Raw genomic sequence first — 23,039 nt, forward strand, 5'->3', positions numbered from 1 at the left:
GCAATGAAAATTTCAGTTATAAAAGATGGACCCTAGTTGTTAAAGTGGCTATACCAAAAAAAAAAAAAAGTTAGCTATCTAAAAATGTCAGCCATTTCAATAAAACCTTCAAACTTTCAGTAAAATCTTTTTAACTGACTGTAATCTGTAATCACTGGAGGAATTTTGGGGGGAACAAAAACACAAAGGAAAGGAGACAATTATACAGAGAAAACCACTGATAACCTATTGATGAATATATGTGTAGTCTGTTGTATATATATTTTTCCCATGTCGTTAAGTATTCTGCTATTAAATTTTTAACAATATCATCTGAGGATTTTTAGTTAGAACTCTAGTTTCTTTAAGCAGTCCACTCTTATTATACACTTAGGCTCTACAGTCTTTTAATATTATAAGTAATGGTGTTATGAGCATCCTTAAAGATAAATTTCACACATAACTAGAGTCCTAGAGAAGAGAAATTGCTTTGTCAGAAGGAATACTTATATACTTACCAACCTTTGGAATAGACAGACACACACACCCATAGCAGAAAGCAAGTTTGACTCAGATTATATTCAGAATCTGTGTATAGCTTTAAAAATAGGCATTTGTGTAGTTTTCAAATTCTGACTATTTCATTATCTAAAAAACAAACATTAGGTGAATAGAGTACAGGGTTCCATCAGGGAAGTTTAGTATTTTTGTGAGCGTTTTTTCCCATAGGTTTCTTAGCCATCTGTGTACATTTTTTGATTTTGAAAATGTTTCTATTGGTGTGTGCATCTTTCGTTTTTTGCGATAGGAGCTTATCCTCTCTAAGATGCTAGGGATTTTTGCCATGGACTGAACAAAATGAAAGGTATTTGTTGTTGTAAACTGCTTTGACCTATGTCCAATATCATATTGAAATTTCTCAAGAGTTGAGGCAATGTCTGTTGTTTCTCTGTGGTCACCCACAGTTAGCTAGAACCTGGCTCTTCCCACAGAGAAAGATACATGAAGGCTGTGTACTCAAAGTTAGAGGCAATTTGGTGAGGAAGATATTTAGCTATTTGGCAAAACCATTGGCTAAAGTAATTTTTGGAGAAGTCTTGAATTTTAGTTATTTTGTTTAAACATGAAAAATACCTCAGTTTACATGATAATTAAGCCAGGCCAATATAATCAAATCATTAAATTGATTATTGTTCTCTTTCAGTGTTAATTTTAAAGACCCACAGTTTGCTGAAGATTACATTTTTAAAGCTGTAATGCTTCCAGGAGCAAGGTAACAATAGTAAACTACCTAGGTTTATTTTGTATGAATGGATGTTCATCCTTATGACTAAATATTGTATTTTCAAATGGTCAGAAAGCCAGCAGCGGTACTAAAACCTGGCGACTGGGAAAAATCCAGTAATGGACGGCAGTGGAAGCCCCAGCTTGGCTTTAATCGGGACCGGCGGCCTGTCCACCTGGATCAGGCAGCCTTCAGGACTTTGGGGTGAGTCATGGATTTCTATCTCTTGTATGTTTTGCTTTTTCTGAATCATGCCACAAAACAAGGCAATGTTTGTGTCACAAATATTTAAGAGACCATAAAATACAACTATTTTGTAGGTGTTTTAATGATTTTGATAATTCTTTGCTTTTCTTCATTTTTAAAATTTTACTTTTGTTTCTTTGATTTATATATTTATGTGTTGCATGAAATTTCTATTACTTTCTTTCTGTAAGAGGTTTTACTATCTTTTTGACAGTTAGTTAAAAGGAATAAAACATTCTCTTTACCCTCAAGAAAGTTTTAGCTGAATTTGTATGACAGAGAATCTGTTTAAAGTGTTAACCAGTACATTAGTACACAAAGCCACCAGTCTCTTAAATTTTTGTTTACAGTGGTTAAATAGTTTTGTCTCATTGTTGCTTGAATTGGCATATCCATGCCTACTGAGATTATCTTTCAATATGTTTATTGGTCATTTGTATTTCCTCTTCTATAAATTTCTGAGTTTTATTATTTGCCCTTATTAGCTATTGAATTGTCTTTTTCCTAGCTGTAGAAGATATTATAGGTAGATAGAGGGGACTTTGAAACAGTAACAGGTAAAGCTGGGATAAAAAGAGCAACAGGCTGGCGGAAATATTAATGATTTATGATTCACGAATTAGTAATGATAGCTTGTAAGTAGGTACTTCCAGCTAATGGGGAAACTTTAAGATTCAGAAAGTGATTTAGGCAGAGGTCACCATCAACATGTAACTTATACATCAAAGTAAGAGGGACAGTGTGGAATAGTGGTTGAGAGCTGGGCTTTGGATCCTAAGTGTCTGAATTCAGATATCTTTTCTGTTACTTAATATAAGTTACTTAACCACCGTATGCTTCAGTTACCTTATCTGTAAGGTGGAGACAGTAATTACATCTACCTTATGAAGTTGTAAGAATTAAGTAAGCTAATGTTTGTCAAGTGATTAGGATAGTTCCTAAAAACTGTAAACATTACCTGTTATTATTTTGGAAAGTTTTCATTCTTTTTTTTCCCTCTGTATTTTTATAGCAGTTTAGTTTTACAGAGAAATTGAACAGAAAGTACAAAGTTCCCATACCTGCCCCCACCCACATGTACAGTTTCTCCTGTTATTGATATGTTAAATTAGTGTGTACATTTGTTACAATTATGAATCAATATTGATATATTAATTATATGTTAAGGTTTCTTCTTTGTATTGTACAGTTCTGTGGGTTTTGCCTAATGCATAATGTCATGTATTCACCATTAAAGTATCAAACAATAGTTTTGCTGCTCTGAAAATCCTCTGTGCTCCACCCATCTATCCCTCTCTCCCACCTCTTTCCCTCCCTCTCTCCCTTTCTCCCTTACTCCCTCTTTCCCTCCTTTCCTCCTTCCCTCTTTTCCTTATCCACTGAAATCCTGGCAACCACTGATTTGTTCTTGACATCACTTCAAACATTTATCATTCCTTTGTGTTGGAAACATTCAAAATCCTCTCTTCTAACTAACTGAAACTGTACAATAAATTGTTAATTATAGTCACCCTACAGTGCCCTTCATTCTTAATAATAGTAAAATATTAAGATATGTTTTTGCATTATTTCAGTGATTTTGGAAAGCAACAAAGAAGTTCTTCTTAAACAGAGTTCTGAATTCTGAAGATATTGTTAACCTTTGATCCAAATTCCTACTTTCTGGAATTTATTATGAGGAAATAATTTTAGGGCAGCATAGTCATATGTCTGGATATTTCTAGTCCATTGTAATCTATAATATTAGTACTAAGTGAGAGGAATGGTATAGTAAAAATATGAGAAATAGTTAGAGCGTAGCTTTGTAACACCAAGGTCAAGAGCTCAGATCCCTGTACCAGCCAGCCACCAAAAAAAAAAAAAGACATCAACATAGTGAAGTATTCTGTAGGTATACATATTATAATTATGAAGACTAAAGAAATGTATATAAAAATGATACAGTAAATAGAAAAAGTAAATCTATTTACTATAGATATAAGAGGACTTTTAGGACAGCAAGATATAGACTAGTTTGTGTGAAGTGATAGTAACAGCATGAGTCCTTGAGGAAAAAGCTTAATAATGCAGTAAAAAAGAAAAATAGGCTCAGATTATTTTTTGTGTGATGTAATTAGTAAGTATTTAAATGATTATCAATTAAGAGTCTTGGTGTGACAAATGAACATTTGCAATCACCGTTACCATTGTGTACAGTTTTGAACTTTAATTATAAATCTTCTTTTTAATTTGTGTTTTCTTAATCAGATCTAGTAATAAAGAGATTGCTACTAGCATTTAATTTGTGTCAGCTGTAATAGGATGGATACGTTTCTACATACTTTTTTTTTTTTCCTTGTGTGTTGGATCCATTTACAGCCATGTTATGCCAAGAGGCTCAGGATCTGGGCTTTACAGCAATGCTGCACCACCACCTGTCACTTACCAGGGAAACTTATACAGGCCACTGTTGAGAGGACAAGCCCAGATTCCAAAACTGATGTCAAGTAAGTTTTTAATAATTCATTATTTTGTATTCTAAATTAAATATCACAGCACAGGTTGTTTTCTGATTTCATTGCTAAAAAGAGTTATTGTATCAGTGCAGACAGTGGACTTTAAAAACATGTTAGAAGGGTTGTAAAGAAATACTTGTACTTTATGCAAAATCTTTAAAATCCTTTTTATCGTGACTGTATATGGTTAATTGAATAAGGTGAAGTGGTTTTCTTCCTTATCTTCACTTAAAAATCTATTTCTGAGTTAACATATGCGGAAAAAGGTAGAATTGATTGCTGTTTATTCCATCAATCCAAGTATTTGGGCAATTAAATAAGATGCAGTTGATATGGAATTGTCACCACTTAGTTATCTGAAAGACAAAATATTCTTGGTTCAGATTGTGTCTCAGTACTACCTAAGATCAAGCCAGGCATTGTTTTAGATAGGAATATTCCTTTAACCTTGTGATTCTTTGAAGACCTTGGCCTTCCTTAATCCCTCTTTACATGTCTTGCGGATAGTTCAGAAACGTTAACCACGAAAATAACACGGCATTTAGATTACAATGGGAAAGGAATAGTTGAATGTTAGACCTCACAGTAATTAATTTTAAATTGTATCCCCATTCTAATGTTATTTTTCAGCTCCATGATTGTGCCCATTTACCAAGGAAGTATGTCATGTGCCAAGTTCTCAAAACCATTGTTTTCACGAAGGCTCTGCTTCTCCTTTTCTGGTTATCTGGTTCCTATCCAGCCAGACAAGGGCAGCATGGGGGAGAAGAAACAGTGTAGCCAGATGCTAACATCTGTTAAATCTGAGTGTAGTATCATGTAAATAATTTTTTTCTGAATATTTGGAATGTTTCATAAAAATTAAATTTCTCTCTTTCTGTCCCTCTCTGGGGGTGTGGCTTTACCGTGTGGCTTAATGTTACCAAATAGAACATTGTGAGACTCTATCATAAAAACTATTGACTTCAGCAATTTTATTCTGTTTAGTGAAGCACAGAAGTGGTATAGAATTTAATGACCCTGTGGGGATCTGCTTGGTGCTATGGTTGAATAGCTGTTTCCCCTAAGATTTAGCATATAACATTTCTGAGTATTTCCATTTATTCAGTATCAACAGGACAGTCTAATCACTTTGAAAGAGCTATTTGTGCTATGAGATTTTACCAGTAAATGGTAAAAGAATTTCCAGCTTATATTTAAAGCCAGCTGTTTACTGGCACATTCCTTATCAGTTTCTTTCTTTTTTTTTTTTTTTTCTTAATGGCTCTTTGCCAATTACTCCTATCCATAATGGTATCACAGCTTCTGAATAGGAGAAAGAATTGAGATGCAGAAATGCTAGAGCCAGGTATAATCTCTGGGTTAGTTTAGCCAATATTTCTCAAGATGATAGTTATGAGGAATTTCTGATGTTGTTGCATCAAATAAACTTCTAGAGATCTGAAAAGAGGCTTGAGTAGCAAAGGTGAAAAAGCACGTGTTCTCTGTTAAGCAGCTTCCTTCCATCTCGTGTTTCCATGTTTGCTGAGGCCTGGTCCTTGGATCCACCACCATCATGGTCTGTCCAGATAGTGGCATGTGACGTAATGGCTTTGATGTGCTTTATTTTTTAATATACATCAAAATATATACATAACTATAAAGATAAAAAGTTTGTTCATGGACTCCCCCAAATCATCTTGGATGCTAGTCTTTGGAAATTGTTACCCTAGGTCAGTACTTCTTAACTTTTATGGAATTGTAGGCCCATAATCTGTATCAGGCATGGACCCGCTCCCAAGAAAAACACTTGGTGTAAGGTTCATACGAACTTTAAGGACCCATGGTCTTCCGCTTGCAGCCTACAGGATCCTGCTCCAACAGTTAAGAGAAAGAAAGAAACCAGAAAGTTCTATCATTTATTAGTATCGCACCAGAGGTAGAGAATTTTTTGCCTTTAGGGGCCTACAGTTCTATAGTCCTTGGTCCGCCTTCTTTGGAAACAGACAACTCTTGTTTGCGTCTGTGTTTTATTTCAAATAGTGGGGTCCCCTCCTTGCTTTTATTACTTTGAGTATATATATATATATATGTGTGTGTGTATGTGTGTGTGTGTATATATATATATATATATGTATATATAAAACTCCTCATTTGCCATTGTTGTAGCTGTTATTAGATATAATTTGTACTTACCAATTACTTGTAAAGAGACTTTGATTAGAATCAATTCCAGTTAAAATATCTTTATTTTAATTACATCACTAAAAAATTGGGAGATGTATTTATAAAAGTAGGAATTGGCTTAGAGCAAGAAACAAGTGTTTCTCTCTGCCTTGTAAACATTGAGTCACTTGAGGATTAGTGCTGGGACTCTAATGATACTTAACATCTTTTCAAAATGGGATGGGAATAGGAGGAGCAAAAGAGTTTATGGGAAAAAAAAAATCAGCAAGAATGTGATATTTAAATTGAGCCAGCTAGAGGGGAACTCCTTTAATTCCACAGTCCTGAAATAAGCAGTGTTTCTTATTATTCTTCATATATGCAATTTTTGAAAATTGGGTTATTATACTTGAACGTGTATTTTTAATATATACTTTTTATTGAAATGTAACATATATAAAGTAATAAATCGTACATGTGCAATTCAGTTATTTTTTGTGAAATGAATATACTCATGTAACCACTCAGATCAAGAAATAGAAAATTATTAGTCCCCAGAATCCTTTCATTGAATCTTTTCTCAGATACTGCACCCACTAAAGGTAACCACTATCCTGACTGCAATACCACACGTTAGGTTTCTGGATTTTTTTGATTTTATCTAATGGTCTCTTACACTACTGCCTTTTAAAGACTTGCACTCTTTTGTTCAATACTTTGATTCTAGGATTTATCCGTGGTATTGCTTGTAGCAATAGTTCATTCATTCTCACTGCTTATAGTGTTCCAACTCATACTATTTCACTGTTTACCTGTCCAGTAGGGATGGCATTTGGCTTGGTTTCCAGTTTGAAGCTGCTGGAATAGTGCTGCTGTGAAATTCTTGTGTCTTGATGCACGTATGTAAACATTTCTGATGGATATGTACCTAGGAGTAGAATCGCAAGGTTATAGGGTTGTGCATATGTTCAATTTTAGTGAGTAAAAATGCAAGACACATTTCCCAAGTTACATTCCATTTGTACCAGTTTACATTCCTATAGCAGTGTAAGGGAGTTCTCGTTGCTCCATGTTCTTACCAATTGTTGGTCTTTTTCACTTTTAACCTTCTATTAGGTAGGTAGTGTATCTCATTCAGATTTTAATTAGTATTTTCTTGATGACTGAATTGAACTTTTTTTATGTTTATTGACCATTTGGATATCCTTTTTTTGTGATGTGTTTGAGTTTTGTCCATTTTTCTATTTGGTTTCTATCTTTTTTGTTTTATTTTATAGCAGTTCTTTTGTATTCTGGTTATGAGGGTTTTTTATATTGGAAATTTCTTTCTCTGCCTGGTAGTTTGCCTTTTTACTTCTTTATTGGTCTGATGAATAGAGGTTTATGCTAACATTTGGGAAATGTGGATGAAGGGCATGTAAAAATTCTTTGTACTCTTCTCATAACTTTTTAAAAAGTCTGAAATGTCACAATAAAAAATTGAGAACAAAATGAATTATTCTTAGATAATTATTTTGACATTTTTGTAAGTAATATAATCTTTTAAATGTAATTTTCCAGTTACTTGCTTGTATGTAGAAATAAGGTTGATTTTTAAATATTTGTATCTAACAACCTTAGTAAATTCATTTATTCTAATAGTTTGCCTACATGTTCTTTTGGATTTTTTTGCATGCACAATCATGTCATCTGCAAATAGTGACAATTTTATTTTCTAATCTTAATGTCTTTTTTTTTTTTTTCTTTTTTCTTTTTTCTCTATTGCACTGGCTAGGATCTCTCATGTAATTAAATCAAAGTGGTGATGGTGGATATCCTTGTTTCATGCCCACTGTATCTTAAGGGGAAAGCTTTACTATTTCATTATTAAACATAATGTTATAGTTTTTTTTCTTTGAGATAATCTTTATCAGATTGAGGAATCCCTTCTATTCCTTGTTTCTAGTGGCTGTTGAATTTTATCAAATTTTTTTCTCCATCTGTTGATATGGTTTTTTTTTTTTTTTTCCTTCTGTGGTAAATTACACTGATTGATTTTTCAAATGTTAAACCAACATGCCATTTCTGGAATAAGTCTAATTTCTGGAATATTTCATCTCTCTTATTTGCTGCTATCTTCTGTGTATCAGTATATCGTAGGATATTTTTCATCTGTGTGTTATGAGAGAGGTTAGCTTTTTATTTTCCTTTTTTTTTTTTTCCCACATTCTGGGGTAGGGTTTTTCTGACCTTGTAAAATAAGTTAGAAAGTGTTTCCTACATTTCTGTTCTCTGTATGGGTTATTGTAAAATTGTTGTCATTTCTTAATCTTTAGAAGAATTCAATGGTGAAGCTATTTGGGACTAGAGATTTCTTTATGAGAACTTTTAAAATTATAGATTCAAATTCTTTCATAGATATGGGTCATTCAGATTTTTTGTTACGTATGTTGGTTTAGGTAAGTTACTTTTTTTTCCTTTAGGAATGTGTCCATTCGAAAATTTCAAATTTATTGCCAGAAGTAGTTCATAATATGCTCTTATTTTTAATGACTTTAAGACTTTAAAATTAATTCCTGATATTGGTAATGTACAGTCACTCTTTTTTTCTTGATTAGTGTTGCTAGAGCCTATTTAATTTTATTAGTTTTCTTTCCCCATTGAACTAACCTTTGGCTTTGTGATTCTTCCCCTCCCCCCATGTATTTTTTTTATTTAATGGTTTTCTACTTTTGTTTTCATTATTCTCTTCTTTCTTGAGTTTTAATTGATATTTGAGTTTAAATTGATTTTTTTTTCTAATTTTTAAGAAGGAGACTTAGGTAATTTGTTTTCAGTCTTTTCTAATATATGCACTTCAGTGCTATAAATTTCTCTCTAATCTCTTTACCCTTAACCCACAGAGTTTTATGTCACATATTCATCATCATTCTGTTCATAGTATTTTCTGATTTTCATTTTATTTTACTATGTGCCCATGGATTATTTAGGAGTATATTACTTAATTTTTTAAACATATAGGGCTTTTCTAGAAATCTTTTAAAAACGTTTTTTTTTTTCTTAACTGCATACTAAATAACTAGAAATGTATTGCTGGATCAAAATATGCTGAATTTTTAGACTTCTGGTTGATATTACCACATTAACCTCCAAATAAGAATATATCAATTTATATTTCCTAAAGTGGCATATAAAAATTTCTACTACCCACTCCCACTAATACCAGATCCTATCTTTTTTTTTTTTTTAACGTCTTGCTCATTTGTTCTTTTGTTTGTTTCTTACCTCTTCTTTATTTAATAAGGAATGACATATCTTTGTCTTAAGATATGATTTTAAAAAATTGCTGCTTTGTTCATATTTTTACTGACCAGTTTTTCTTTCATAAGTTGGCTGTTTTTGTTCCTTGGTGACTTGATTTGGGTGTTAGTCTCTTTCTGATTTATAAGAGCCCCTTAAAACTCTTGTTAAGCAGAAGAGTGAAACAGTTACATCTTCCTAGAACTGGGACTCTGTTGGTAACTGATCTGGTTAGGGAGAGATGGTGAAGGTCTGAATTGGTCTGTGGCAAAGTTGATCCAAAGAGAAGGTGAGAAGGGAATGCTGAAGGGCTGGATAATTGAGTGTGCAAAGAGCGGGGGATCAGCATGAACCTTATGTGTCCACTGTGGACACCTGAGTGACTAAGGAGGCCTTTAAAAGAATGGAAACTCAGGAAGATGAAGGAATATGGAAAAATACAGGTGATTTTGTGGAGGTTGAAGTGCCTGAAAGACATTAGAGTCATCTGCTGGTAGGTGATAATATGAGTTCGTTACTTGTTCAAGAGAGAGAGAGGACGGGGTTGAAGAGAGAAATTTGGGAATCATCTACATGTAAGCCAGGAATGTAAAAGTTCTAAAAGGATTTGAATACGTTAATGAATTTTAATTGCCCTTGGCTATAAGAGAACCTAGAAGTGCTTGGGGTTGAGAGGTTGGACTTCTGAGAAGATAAATGTGTCATTTCACAAATCATTCCCTGATACCTTTGTAAGAGATACATTGGATAAATAAGATGTATTGGATAAATAGCCTGATCTGGAATGGTCATTGAGTGATGATAAACCCAGACAAGTGCTGCCAATATCAAGAAAGGAAATCCCCATGTTCTGTGATGTTTTCTCCAATACTCTACACTAGGTCATAGTCCAACAAATGATTTAGTTTTTCTTTTCTTTTAGTTTACTGTCTTTAGGATTTTACTAGCATATTTATTTTGTGCTTTATTGTGACCTCTAGATTTAATATTTATGCAGAACTAATCCTCCTCTATCTACCAATCAATCTTTCCATTATCCATCCATCCGTATTTATATATGTCCTATTCTAATTTTTATCTGATCCCATCTTTATATTTTCTTTTGAATGCCAAATCTTGGGGATTATATTATCCTTTTGAAAAGAGCAGTGATTCAAATGTTTAGCTAAGACCTTTTCTTACTTTCTTCCCATGAACCCCACATTTATCAAGGTGCTTATTAACCAAAGTACATGTGTTAAGTTTGTGTTATTTTTCCTTCCTGTCTTAAGTACATGTGTGTTATAACGCCAGTTCTAAACTTTCAGAATGTCGAAAGTAGTTTTCAAATCCATAATCCTGCACTCTTGAAAAAGAAAGTTTCTGAGCGTCCTCATTGAGAAGCACAGAAATCAGTGGAGGTTCTCCTCTCCCCCTTCTGAAATAGAATAACCCGAAGCGTCACCTCAGCCAACAGCACTAATCCTGCACTCTTGAAAAAGAAAGTTTCTGAGCGTCCTCATTGAGAAGCACAGAAATCAGCGGAGGTTCTCCTCTCCCCCTTCTGAAATAGAATAACCCGAAGCGTCACCTCAGCCAACAGCACAAGTGAACATAAAACTTGGAGATTGCCTAGTGTAGTGGATAGTGCTTAAGAGAGCATAGGCTCTGGCTTTCACTCTGCCCCTTAATAGCTGTGTGACCTCAGACAGGGTTTGGTCAGTACCCCAGTTTCCTCATCTCTAATATGGTACAGAGAATGCAAATATCTGTCTCACAGAATATCCAGAGTAAATGAATTTAAGTTATTAAGCACTTAAAACAGTGCCTTGCACATAGTAAATACCATGAAAATATTAAATAAATGTTAAAAGTTTAGCTTGCTTTCTTGTAGAATTTTACACTTTAAAATTTGGTCAGAAATAGTTTATTTTTAGTAAAATTGAGATCTAAACCATTTAATTAAACTTTTAAAATGTTTTTACTATCATAACTATTTTCCCCATGTAAGGCAAAATTACACTCAAGAAGGGCCATTTGGTCAAACTGCCAGCTCTCTATCAAGTGTCTGCTGTACGTGTTTCTTATTGTTAGTCTTTGATTTGTCTTTGATGTGTCAGTTTTTGGCTGATGAGTAATTATTCTGGTACTGATAACTTGTTTGGGTCAAGTGCAGCCCTGAGTACTTAGTATGAATAAAGCATTTGGTTTCTTCAGGCCAGAGAACCTGATATGTGACTTCTCTTCATTTCAGTTGGTAAACTTGTTAATTAACTGCATTTGAAAAGTGATTTTTGATTAGTGTAATCAGTAAACATGAAATCTTTTCTGTGATTGCCACACTGATTAGGTAAATTGTCACTTGAGAGGCTATTGGTGATGCCTTGGTTTATGTGGCCTTACAAAGAGCTCTAGAAAAGTTTTTAAAGACCAAAGGAAAAAATTAGCTGTCCTTTTTCCTGTACCTTCTGAAGTACAATTCACTATCTCAGAATTTTTTTTCTCCCTCTCAAGTGGGTCTTCTTTTAGAACCATACAAATGAATGATAATGTTTGTTTTACTGTCTACTTTATTACCTATCAGCCAGGAAATATTTCTGCTTTGTGAATACCTAAGTGCTATATATATTACTCAGAGCTGCATGAAGAAATTTGTTGAAGGGTAGCCTTGAAGTTTTTCTTTGATCCTTTTCATTTTTCGTTTTAGATTGAAGGCAAGGGATGTTTTTGTGTAATTGTATCACAGAATTTAAAAGTTTTAGAAAGTTTGCTTAGGGTTTAAAACCCGTCCCCCCCTCCCCCCCCATGATTTTGCACATGCTGAATTTATTTATGTGAGAAATGTTGTCTTGGAGGTGAGAGATAGTAAATGGAAAATGGAGAGGGAAGCACCTGGCATATTAGAAATGATGGAGTAGAACGTTTGCTGCTTGTCTGGGCACTTACAGGTGTATTGCTAGACTATTGAGAAGTTTTCCTCTTCTCCAAATAAAGCATTTATACTTAGTGAATGTTACATTTCAGTTCTATTTAGAAATATTGCTGTGCTTAATCTAACATGTAGAATGTTTGAATCTAATGATTATGTATAACTGATGGTGATGGCGTTCGTACTGTTTGTAGGAGAAAATATGCAAGCTTTTTTTCTGCCTTTATTTTTCATAAAATATTAGGATAAGTGCTCTTGAAGGTTTCTCTTAATATAGATGTGTTTTTTTATTATCTTCATTCAAGTTTAAATTTATTAGGGATCCATTGTGGAAGCTTTTATAAGTACCATAGAGAGTGTGTATTCTGTAATTATTCCATGTATAAAGAGACGCCATGGAACCAGAATCATGGAAGTAGGTCTTAATGGTGAAAAGGGATATATTTCCAGGGTGACCAGAGATTCTGGGACATGTGAAGTATAAAGCGAGAAAGGTGTTTGAATGAAATTTGCTTCTCCTCCCCACCCCACTGGCTAGAACATAGATTGAACCCTGGACCTTGCCTTGGTATTATCAGCACCACACACTAACCAACTGAGCTAATAGGCCAGAAGGCTGTATTCTTTTGACTTTGGTTTTATTAGCTAATTTTGTATATGTAAAGACTCTATAATTTCTTCTGGGAACATTTTAACTGATCCTCACCAAACTAATTTTTGTACGTGATCTGATTAGACCAATAGACTTCAAGTTTAACAGAGTGGCCCAAATGTTGATTTTACTTTCAGCAGATTACTTCCTCATACATGATAACTCATTGAAAATCATATGTTGAAGAAAATGTATCTTAAGTTCTTCCATAGAAGTAAGCCACACAAATGAAATGATTGTTGTTCTTGTAAGAATTTCTGGTTTTTACCTCTTCTAATTATGATTTTCAAATAGTGTATATAGTCTATAGCAGTGATTCAGAACTGGGCCTAGAATACAGAACTTTCTTCCTCATTTTTTGTGGATTGTGTGGGGATGAGTTTCGTGAATTGCTGTCCAGGTTTGAACATGCATTACTCGCCTGATGACCACCTTGTAACCTCCTCAGCATTGTTAGTCAGTTTGACTGCTAGAAGTTTGGTTTAAGAGATAAAAAGGAGACTTAATTCAAATTAACTGGAGATGTCACCTTCCTTTCAATTCAAAATGGGATTCTGCATGGGATTAGCAGCTGGTGAAGGGCTTCCTGCTCCTTTTTGAGAGCTGCTGGAAACTTTTCCTGCTGGGCATGGACCAAGTGGAGAGCAGGCTGTGGTAGCTGCAGAAGGCTGCTCCCCTTCAGATAGTTTGTGCACATTTAGAAAGCTTTCTTCAGTCTGGTCTTCTCAGCCATGTTGAGATTGGAATGAAACCCAAAGCAGAGGTAGCCAGTGTGTCACACTGAATCTTTGTGAGCAGCCACACACCTTGCTTGTAATATGTTCTCCTTTGTGAGGTTTCTGAAAGCACAATTCTTTTTTTTTTTTTAAAGTAAAAACCAGATTGCATTTTTTTGTTGGTTTGTTTCTAATCAGAGATAAGGTTTCATTTCTTTGTTCCTTTAATAAAGTTATTTTGAAAAGCATGTTTCTAGTTTGTTTCCATTAACATGTGACCCTGAATACATTATAGTAAGCGTTGTTGTACTTGGTCTTGGGAGTCTGGAGGAGGTTACTGTCCTCACGCAGTGAACTCATCATACAACTTCTGGAACCAGCTGTTTTAATTAGGTCACGGCAGACTGGCTTCAGCCAGGAGCTGCAGTTGGTTGATACCGACCCGCTGAGCTACGGGATGGTCAGGATATTGGTGGATATTTCTTTCATCCTGCTTATCAGTCAGTTTATGTAGAAGACCGCAGCCATGTTACTGTTTCTTCTAGTTAGATGTTGTTGCTAGTTCAGCTCTGTGTTAGAGGGAGAGCTTTGACTCTTAGAAAACAAAGGAAAAGTGGGTGGTCCCTTCATTAACATGTGTTCCTGGTTTGTGTTGGAGAGATTGTGTGTTCTCTGCTTTATGTTACGATAGCAGTTTACATGTTTAGAGGGAAATTTTCAGAATTTCCATTAAAGTTACTAGTCATTCAGTTTGTATTTATGGAAAAGATAAAGTCCTTTCCTTTTGCACAGCATTTAAAATATAAATTTAAAAATATATATACCTTTACATACACACACACGAGGGTACTTCAGAAAGTTCATGGTGAGCTTTGTATTATCTTTTAGTTCCATTTTTCCATAACTTTGAAGTACCCTCATATAGAGAGTGAGAGAGAAATGTGTGAGTTTAATGACCAAGGTTATTAAAACCATGTTTTATTATCAAAGGAAAAATAATAAAACAAAATTTGCTGACCTTGTTGGTTACTTCTTTTTTCATTTGTGATTTATTTGGTTGATATTCTATTTCAGATTTTTTTTTCAAAAACTTTTAATTATAAAATATGTGGGTAGCTGAATGGTGATTACTATAAAAAAAGTCTTCATTTAACCCTTCCTTATTTTCCAGATATGAGGTTCCAGGATTCCTGGCGAGGCCCTCCCCCCCTTTTCCAGCAGCAAAGATTTGACAGGTAATATTAAAGCAAATATGACTTTTAAATATTTTCCCACATCAACATTTGGGGCTTGTAGGTTTTTTAGAAACTAAATCTTCTGTGGTTTGAAATATACTTTTTCTCCCTGAAAGCAATTTCTCTTGTACCACCTGTCCTTTAGGAAAATATATAGTTAACACTTGGAATTAAAAGACCCACATTACATACTTTCCTACTTTTCTTGGTTCTTGGCCTTTATTTTATTGAAGCTTTTGAGGAACCCTGAAAATGCAACACAGAGAGCTTAAAACTGTATTAGGTTTTGGTCAGGCTAAACAAATTTCTTTTTAGAAGGGTTGTGCAGCTTAATGAGGCATAACTAATGGTGTTCTACTTTTATCATTTTTGTGCTGGCAACACAGCATTAGTACAGACCAACCATTGATTCTTGCTACAGACCTTTTGAAGTCCTAATCAGCTTCTTTGGTACAACTTTTTCAGGTCTGACAAGCCTATTGTAGGGTAGTGTCACTGTAGGTCAGTAGTTATTAGTTGCAACTGAAAACAGTTTCTTTAACTACTTAAGACTGAACTGAATTAAATGCAGAAGGGACTCAGAAGAGGATTATGGGATCTGCAGTCTAATAAGTACCATGGACTAGAAAGAATGTGACATGGTTTAATAACAAGGGATGTTTGACATGTGTTCCTTCATTGATAAGTTGTGTGCTCCTAAGTCAGATGGACCCTACACAACAAGACAACTAGGTATGTTATGAGTAATTATATTAACATCTGTAGAATAATTTTTTATAGGAAGGGCAGCTTTAAAATGTATCATTTCATGCTGGCTTTGCCAGTATCAGTAAGTGCAAAAACGAATTGAGCCCCATCATAATAAGGCTTCCTTTTTTGCCTTCCCAGTTCTAATCTGTTTTATTCATCTCCCCTCTCCTATTTTAGCAATCTCGAGTCTTTTCATATCTGGAATGAATAAAGTGTTTTTATAAACGGGGTTATAAATGCTGCCCCCCTTTTAAAAAAACTCTGTAATTCTTTAGAGACTCCAAAACTTCATTTCATTGTTTTCTTCAAGAAGATAGAATATGTTATTCAATTGTTTATTAATAATATTAACTACTTAACATAGATACCATTTAAAATTTAATAAAACTGGTAATGCATGTTTTATGCTTTGTTTTCAGGATAAATTCTTAAAGCACACAATATGTGCTATCTTATTATTTTCAGAGTAGCATTATTTTCAGACAGAAATCAAATGAGTTAAGGGGTAAATATTTTCTAAATTATGTAGTTTCCCCATCTTGTTACTCCCTTCCTTCCCATATTGACAATAATTACTGATGATTATTGTCTGCTTATGAAGTATCAGCAGTGTGTTGACATCCTTTTACAAACATTACTTCATTCTTTCCAGCAACCTTTTGAAGTAGATGCTATTAGTTTTACATTTTTACAGATGAAGAAACTGAGGCACACAGAAGTTCAGTAGCTTACCTAAGGTCACTCTTTGTACCATTCTTTACCAAGAAACTTTTCACTAGAACAAAACTCATCAGAATAGTTACTGAACATAATATAAAGCCATCGGGGCCTCGGAGGAAGTAAAGGATCCTACTTTCACTTCTGGGGCGCTCGCTGTTCAGTCCCACAGCTTTCCTTCCCTTTGTACACTTTTAAAGTTTTCCTAAGATCACTGTCATTGTCCCTTCCCTTGTCCTGATGTTCATCATTTTTTGTTCTTATTCTACCCTAGCCAAGTACTGGTATTATTTTGACTGATTTTGTGAACCCAGCAGTTTAGGTGTTTTTTGGTTTAGTATTAGTCAGGTACTTATAATCGTGCCTGAAAGCAAAAGTTAAATGTAAGCATAATAGAATTCTATCTTGTAAGTCTTAAATCATGGTCATTTAATAAAAACACCATTTATTCATAAAGAAAACTGAATTCTGCCATCCCAAACATCTCCATTAGCCTGCTAGCAGGTATATTACATCACTTATTTCTGTAGTGCTTGTTAGTCCATCCATTCATACCTTACAAGACATAGAGAAGATACTATTTTGACTTTGTCGAGATATCACAACTAGTAAGTAGTGAAATTCTAAACTATACTGTACTTCTTGAATTATTTCCACTTTGAGATAGCATTTATAATCCATATATTCATTTGACTTAAAAATACAACAGGAATAGCTCCCCTTTCCTTCCCACACAGACAAGTCTATGTGTGTTAATGCTAAGCAGAGATGCCCAGCATTTGAATTCCCTTTGTCAGTTGAGTTTGGCCAGATTGTCTGTCTCAGTTTTTTTTTTTTTGCCAGTGGACACTTCTTTTTTCTAGCTATATGCAAGGCAGTCATTTAGTTTTTCACCTGTGGGTGTTAAGCCCAGTTAGTCATGGAAAAATCTTTAAAACTCCGATTTGCCACATGTGTAAATTAAAAATATCCAAATTGGTAGTAGTTACTTCACATTGCCAGCTGCTTTCCAAAACAGTAATTTGGAAACTTAAGAATATTGTTGCCATCCCTGATGCTAGTTAGTCTCAATTAGTAACTGCTAATTTAAAAAAATTAAGATGTGTCAATTTTAATGCTTCCATTCCATTAAAATGTAAATTAACATAATTAGTTTAGAAATATGATAAACTTGTGGAAAATAAAGGACTTTCTGCCAGTAAAAAGCAGAAGAGGATAGTACGTCACTCTTACTTTGTTCTTTCTGTTTAATTTTAATTATTAATGATTTTTAGCATAACAATTACCTTTGTCAAAAACATAAATAATCACTCTAAACAAAAAAATGAGCTAATTTTAAACTGGCTTTGTTCTTGTTTTTAGAACATAAAATATTTCTAAATTCCATTTATAATGTGAATTTATCACTCTAAGACTAAAAAGAAAAATTGATCACAGTTACTACAATGTGTGAATTGTACTTTTGGCTTGTGGGTTTTGCATTAATGGCCCAGTTTTGATTAGCCTGCTTGGTCACAGAACTAGTCTTAACCTCTCACTCCTGTAGAGACTCGAAGAGACCATTTCTATCTGCACACAGAGCTATTTTTGCTAAAACAGATGAGGAATTCTTGTTAGAATATGAACCTGACAGATAATTAAAAGCCCTAAACTTATACACCTTCTTTCTGAGATATAGACTTAGTTTTAATTTTATTTTAAATCACAGCAAATTATATTTTTTACAGCTTTGGTTTCAGCCACCAACTGTGAAGAATAGCTTTGGCCTTTCTAGAGTGTTTCAGAGAGCTGTTCTTCTCTTGGAGCCATCACACAAAAATAATTATCTTTGGTAGTTCTTTTTAAAAAAATTTTTCCCCCTAAGACCTTGGAAGTGAATTGTATATGCTGATATGGTTGTAGTTAATATATCAGCTGGTCAGCACTTCAGTGCATTGAAAGTTTTATTAAATTCCTCCTAACATCTTCAGTGGCCCAAAAGCTTCTAAAATTAAAATATACAGAAGGATTTTGCTTCTATTTATTCTTTGTAGTGACTTTCATAAAAATGGAAGTTGAGGAAAGTGCCTCAAGGAGAAAGTGAGTCTTAAATGGTGATTGCCCATAGAAGGTTTATCTTTGCTGTTTTGCTTATGTGACAGTTTTTTAATTAAGTTATGATTTAACACATGATACCTGTTGCTTTGTATCTGCAAAGTTAAAATAGGCACTTGAAGACAATTAAAACATTTCTTTCCACTAGTAATCTGGGACAGCAAACTGTGTTATAATAGCTGTTGAATCTGTGTTCCCATGTAAACTGTACACCAAATGCCAGTCAGCCCTTGCCAATTAGTGCTCATGTTGCTAGGTCACCATGGTCAATTGAAAGCTGCATCAATAGAACTTGAAAAGGTTTCCTCCCGATCAGACCTTCTGACATATTGAGCAGGATAATGGATGGGAAAAAACAGCCAAGTCCCCTACCCTGGATTCAAAATACTCAGCAGTAAGAATTCATTTGCAACCTACAATTAACTAGAAAGAATGGATTCCAAGAACGAGTCTGGACATTTTTGAAAATAAAGCCTCATTCTCCTGTCTTGTACATGTTTACTCTTTGGATAGCATCTTAAATGTATCCAGCTTGGTGATCTTAGGTCCAAATCTTTAAGTGACTAAGAATGAAATTTCACAATTGATAATGAACAAAATATTTTTAAAAAATTAGACCTTCTGATTCAGTTGAATTCAAATATTCTTTTTAATGCATAGTGATAATTCATGAAACATGTTAGACTATACCACTAAACATTCTGATACTATATACCCCATATGACAAATTCAGGCAAATTAGACCGTCTTAAAATTTGGTGATGATACCTGCCAGTTTTAGGCTTTGTGCTATGTAATAAGCTTGACTTCTCAATGCAAAACATGGTGCTGTTTCTGTAGAGGTGCTGGGGCTGAACCTCTGCTGCCATGGAACCGGATGCTCCAAACTCAGAATGCACCCTTCCAGCCAAACCAGTACCAGATGCTGGCTGGGCCTGCCGGGTATCCACCCAGACGAGATGATCGTGGAGGGAGACAGGTAATACAGTGTGGGCTGTGGGATGAAAAGCATACTGCTCACTTTTTATTTAAACATGCCTCTCAGAACTTTGTATTTTTTAACCAACATTTCTGGGGAAGGTATTGATAGAGTAGCTCAGCTGAACTTGGGTCCATCATTAAAAATCTGTGTAGAGTGAGTACCTGTCTCACTAAATAGGTAATACCTTGAAGATGCTGAATTTCGGGCCGGCCCGGTGGCGCTCTGCTACAGTGCGCCGCTTGGGAGTGTGGCTGCACTCCCGCCGAGGGTTTGGATCCCACATACAGACCGGCTGCTCACTGGCTGAGCGAGGGGCGGTGCCGCTTGGGAGTGTGGCTGCACTCCCGCCGAGGGTTTGGATCCCACATACAGACCGGCCGCTCACTGGCTGAGCGAGGTGCGGGTGCAACACCGAGCATTTTTGTTTTTTCAGGAAAGAGTAAATAATATTGATAGCTTATCAAAAAAATTCAAGCTCTATCAAACTTTAATTGTATAGTTCTATCATACATATACATAATTTTCTTAGCTTAAGGAATTTCTAGCCCAAAGCCCTTTTAATCGTAGCAGTAAGTAAGAATTAGCACAAATACAGTTAGTCACCAAAACAAATTGTTTTTCCTTTAAAGGTATTGTTCTTTAATAGAAACTAGATCCCTCATAATGGATAATTTTCTGGAAGTTGAAAGTAAGAATCTACCTTTTCAGCTGTTGTCTTTATTCCTCTTAGAAGTCTCTTGTCTTGATTTATCTGACATTTCTCCCCATGGAAAGAAATCGCTCCTTGATAATTTACATACTGTATTTTTCTACTAAAGGTAAACAGCTATATTATTGAATATCTTAATTCTCAGACAAATTTAGCTTAATTTTCTTCTCTTTATAACATCCAGTTTTAACAATATTTATGACTGAGGCATATTTGACATAATTTCCCCCAACAGTTTGACACCCTGGCCACTATTTACATCCTCCTTAATCGAATTCTTGCTGGAGAACAGGATTGGAAAGCTGCAGTTCATTGTGTGTGGTGTTTGTGGAGTTTGACACCTGCAGTGTCATCAAGTGGTTTTTAAATTGCTTACCTGGTGTTGGCTACAGTCCTTTTGCTGTGCTTTGAATATTAATTTCCTAACTCAGGTTCTTTTAATGTAACACCTCTCTTCTGACAGCTAAGGAAAATCTTTTTTTCCCCCCTGCAATTTTTTGATGTATTCTTACAAGTCTGTCCACGTGATGCCCTCCCCCGTGCCAAAAGCACCTATTTGCAAATAATTAGTGCCTTTCAAGAGGATTTTGTTAGTTTATTAAAATCAGTTCATAGACTTTTGTTTTGAATTCTTTCAACCCAAGACCTCTAAAAATCATCAGTAAACTGAGGCTGTTTGTGCTACTAGAGTCTAGATAACATTAGGCAATTTAAATAATAAGCATTTTTGAAAGGGGGACATATTTATAATTGGAAGAAACCTTGGAGGATTTTAGTCCAGTCATTTCATTTTCCAAGTTGGGAACTGAAACCTTGAAACCCAAGTTTGGCAGCAGAGCTGGGTCCTGGCTGCCTGGGCTGCTGACCATAGTTTGTCATCTTTCCTGCATCCTTCAGAGGAGATTTGTCCTTTAAAGGAACTCTCTGCTGTTACAGCAGGTAAAATTCTTATTTACTTAGGAGAGATAAACCAATTGGTAAATTTATGATTCTTTTAGGACTTTTTGCAAGCACATTTTTTTTTCTCAGTTTCTCTTTTCATTGAGATACTTTTTATTAAATCACAACTGTTGAAGCACTGTTAGGTTGCAGAAGTTCATTGTTGAAAGCATAGAATCATGTCTTCATTATATTTTTAGGTAAGTTTATGTGATTAAACAAGGCCTTAGCCTGCATTGTGGCCTTGAAGGTCTGCACATATTTGTATTATAATTTAAACTATTGAAGTGCTCTAAGTGGCAAAACGGTGGCGGGGGGAGCTCATATTTCAGAACCCTGGAGGCCTCGAAAAGGGATTATGATGGAAGGGGTGTAACATTTACCTTGTGTTATACAGAAATGTTATTTGTAGGCATACTAGGATATAAATGTTGACGTACAGGTTTCAAATGCCAGCATTCATTGGTTATGTAATAATATATTATTTGTTATATGTACTATAACAATTATATGTAATAATTGATTATGTGGTAATGACCTAATATATTATTGTTTTACTATTTATTGCCAAACAAATCTCTAAAGTTAATTGCTCATTAGGCCTTAAGTGACATAGCAAGCTCTTATCTTGGTTAAGCAAAATGATTTTCCTAGTGTAATATGTCTAAAGATGATGTAGGCCTTACCTCAGTGTGACTTGAATTACTGCTGGGGGTGGTGGGAAAATTGAGAACACTGCCTACATATGTTATTTACACAAAACACTTAACTGTAGATCATTTGTGTTTTAGAGAATTTCTTAAGTGTAGTTGTCAAGGCTTGTTTGGTTAGTTTTTAGTGATAGCGTTTGTTCTAGCCTCCAGCTTTACAACAAGCTTGTGTTAAAGCTCTGGATCAAAGCACCTGTTTATGAGGACTTTCCATGTGCTATACCTTTAAGACATACTCAGCTTCTTTATGTATTTTTCCATAGAGGTGTAAAATTAATTTCTTTTCAATTATGTTAATCCAGAAAATTAACTGTTTTGTTTATTTTCAGGGATATCCTAGAGAAGGAAGGAAATACCCTTTGCCACCACCCTCAGGAAGATACAGTTGGAATTAAGCTTTTGTAAAGCTTTCCCAAATTCTTTCATTGTTCTACAGTTTTATGCTATTTGTGGAAAGGAGATTTCTTTCTCACGTAGGAGTTTTTAATAAAACTACAGTACTTTGTGTATTTCTTTTAACTATGTATGTTTCTACTGATCTGATCTCACTGTCTTATGTTGCTTTCCAAAGATGTGTGTTGCATAATACAGTAGATCTGAATTTATTATTGCTTGTAAAACACATTTGATGGGAAAAGGAATACTGGTTTTTCATTATGGCTGAAAATTAAACTGGCTGTGGGTTTCAAAACACAGTGTATTCTAGATCATCTAAGATCCATACTGATTTTTAATGCACAAGAATTAGATATGAACTCTTGAGCTGGAACCCTTGGCAAACTAGAGTATATATTCAGTATTTCTTTGGAAACATTTCATTAATGTAATTGTCTTACAGAAATTTCTGGACTTTAGTAAAAAAATAAAGTTAAACTTTAAAAACTCTGGTCTCTTGTTTTCTGATTCTTTTACAGTATTTCAGCTTTGAAAATGTTGACCAAGCATGTTTTTATAAATCAAGTCTTACAGAAAACAGTTCATTTCTACAGTAAGATGTCAAAAGCAAATCAGTGAAGAAGTAGATTTTAAGAAGATACGGGGAGCAAGACAATCCAAGAAAAGTTGTTACTTTTTTATATATTAATATGTCAGCTACTGATTTGGCTAACTAAATTCTTTGTGAGAATAAATTATTTACATTTCTCTTTTAGAAAAGTTGAAAACTTTAATTCATAGCTAGTCTATGCTCTTTAGCATG

General features: G+C 34.5%; 1 protein-coding gene across 1 annotated transcript; it reads left to right on the forward strand.

The window, feature by feature from the left end:
- Positions 1-1,172: 1,172 nt before the first annotated feature.
- On the forward strand, positions 1,173-22,724 carry LOC103607047 (5'-3' exoribonuclease 2-like; the record flags this gene model as incomplete). Its single annotated transcript, XM_008591593.1, has 6 exons — positions 1,173-1,252; positions 1,337-1,468; positions 3,869-3,996; positions 14,877-14,940; positions 19,342-19,480; positions 22,171-22,724. Coding segments are annotated over 6 exons (609 nt in total), but the record flags the coding sequence as incomplete, so codon positions are not given.
- Positions 22,725-23,039: the final 315 nt, after the last annotated feature.

Source organism: Galeopterus variegatus, unplaced genomic scaffold, assembly GCF_000696425.1.
Source record: "Galeopterus variegatus unplaced genomic scaffold, G_variegatus-3.0.2 Scaffold7069, whole genome shotgun sequence".
NCBI classification, from domain to species: domain Eukaryota; kingdom Metazoa; phylum Chordata; class Mammalia; order Dermoptera; family Cynocephalidae; genus Galeopterus; species Galeopterus variegatus.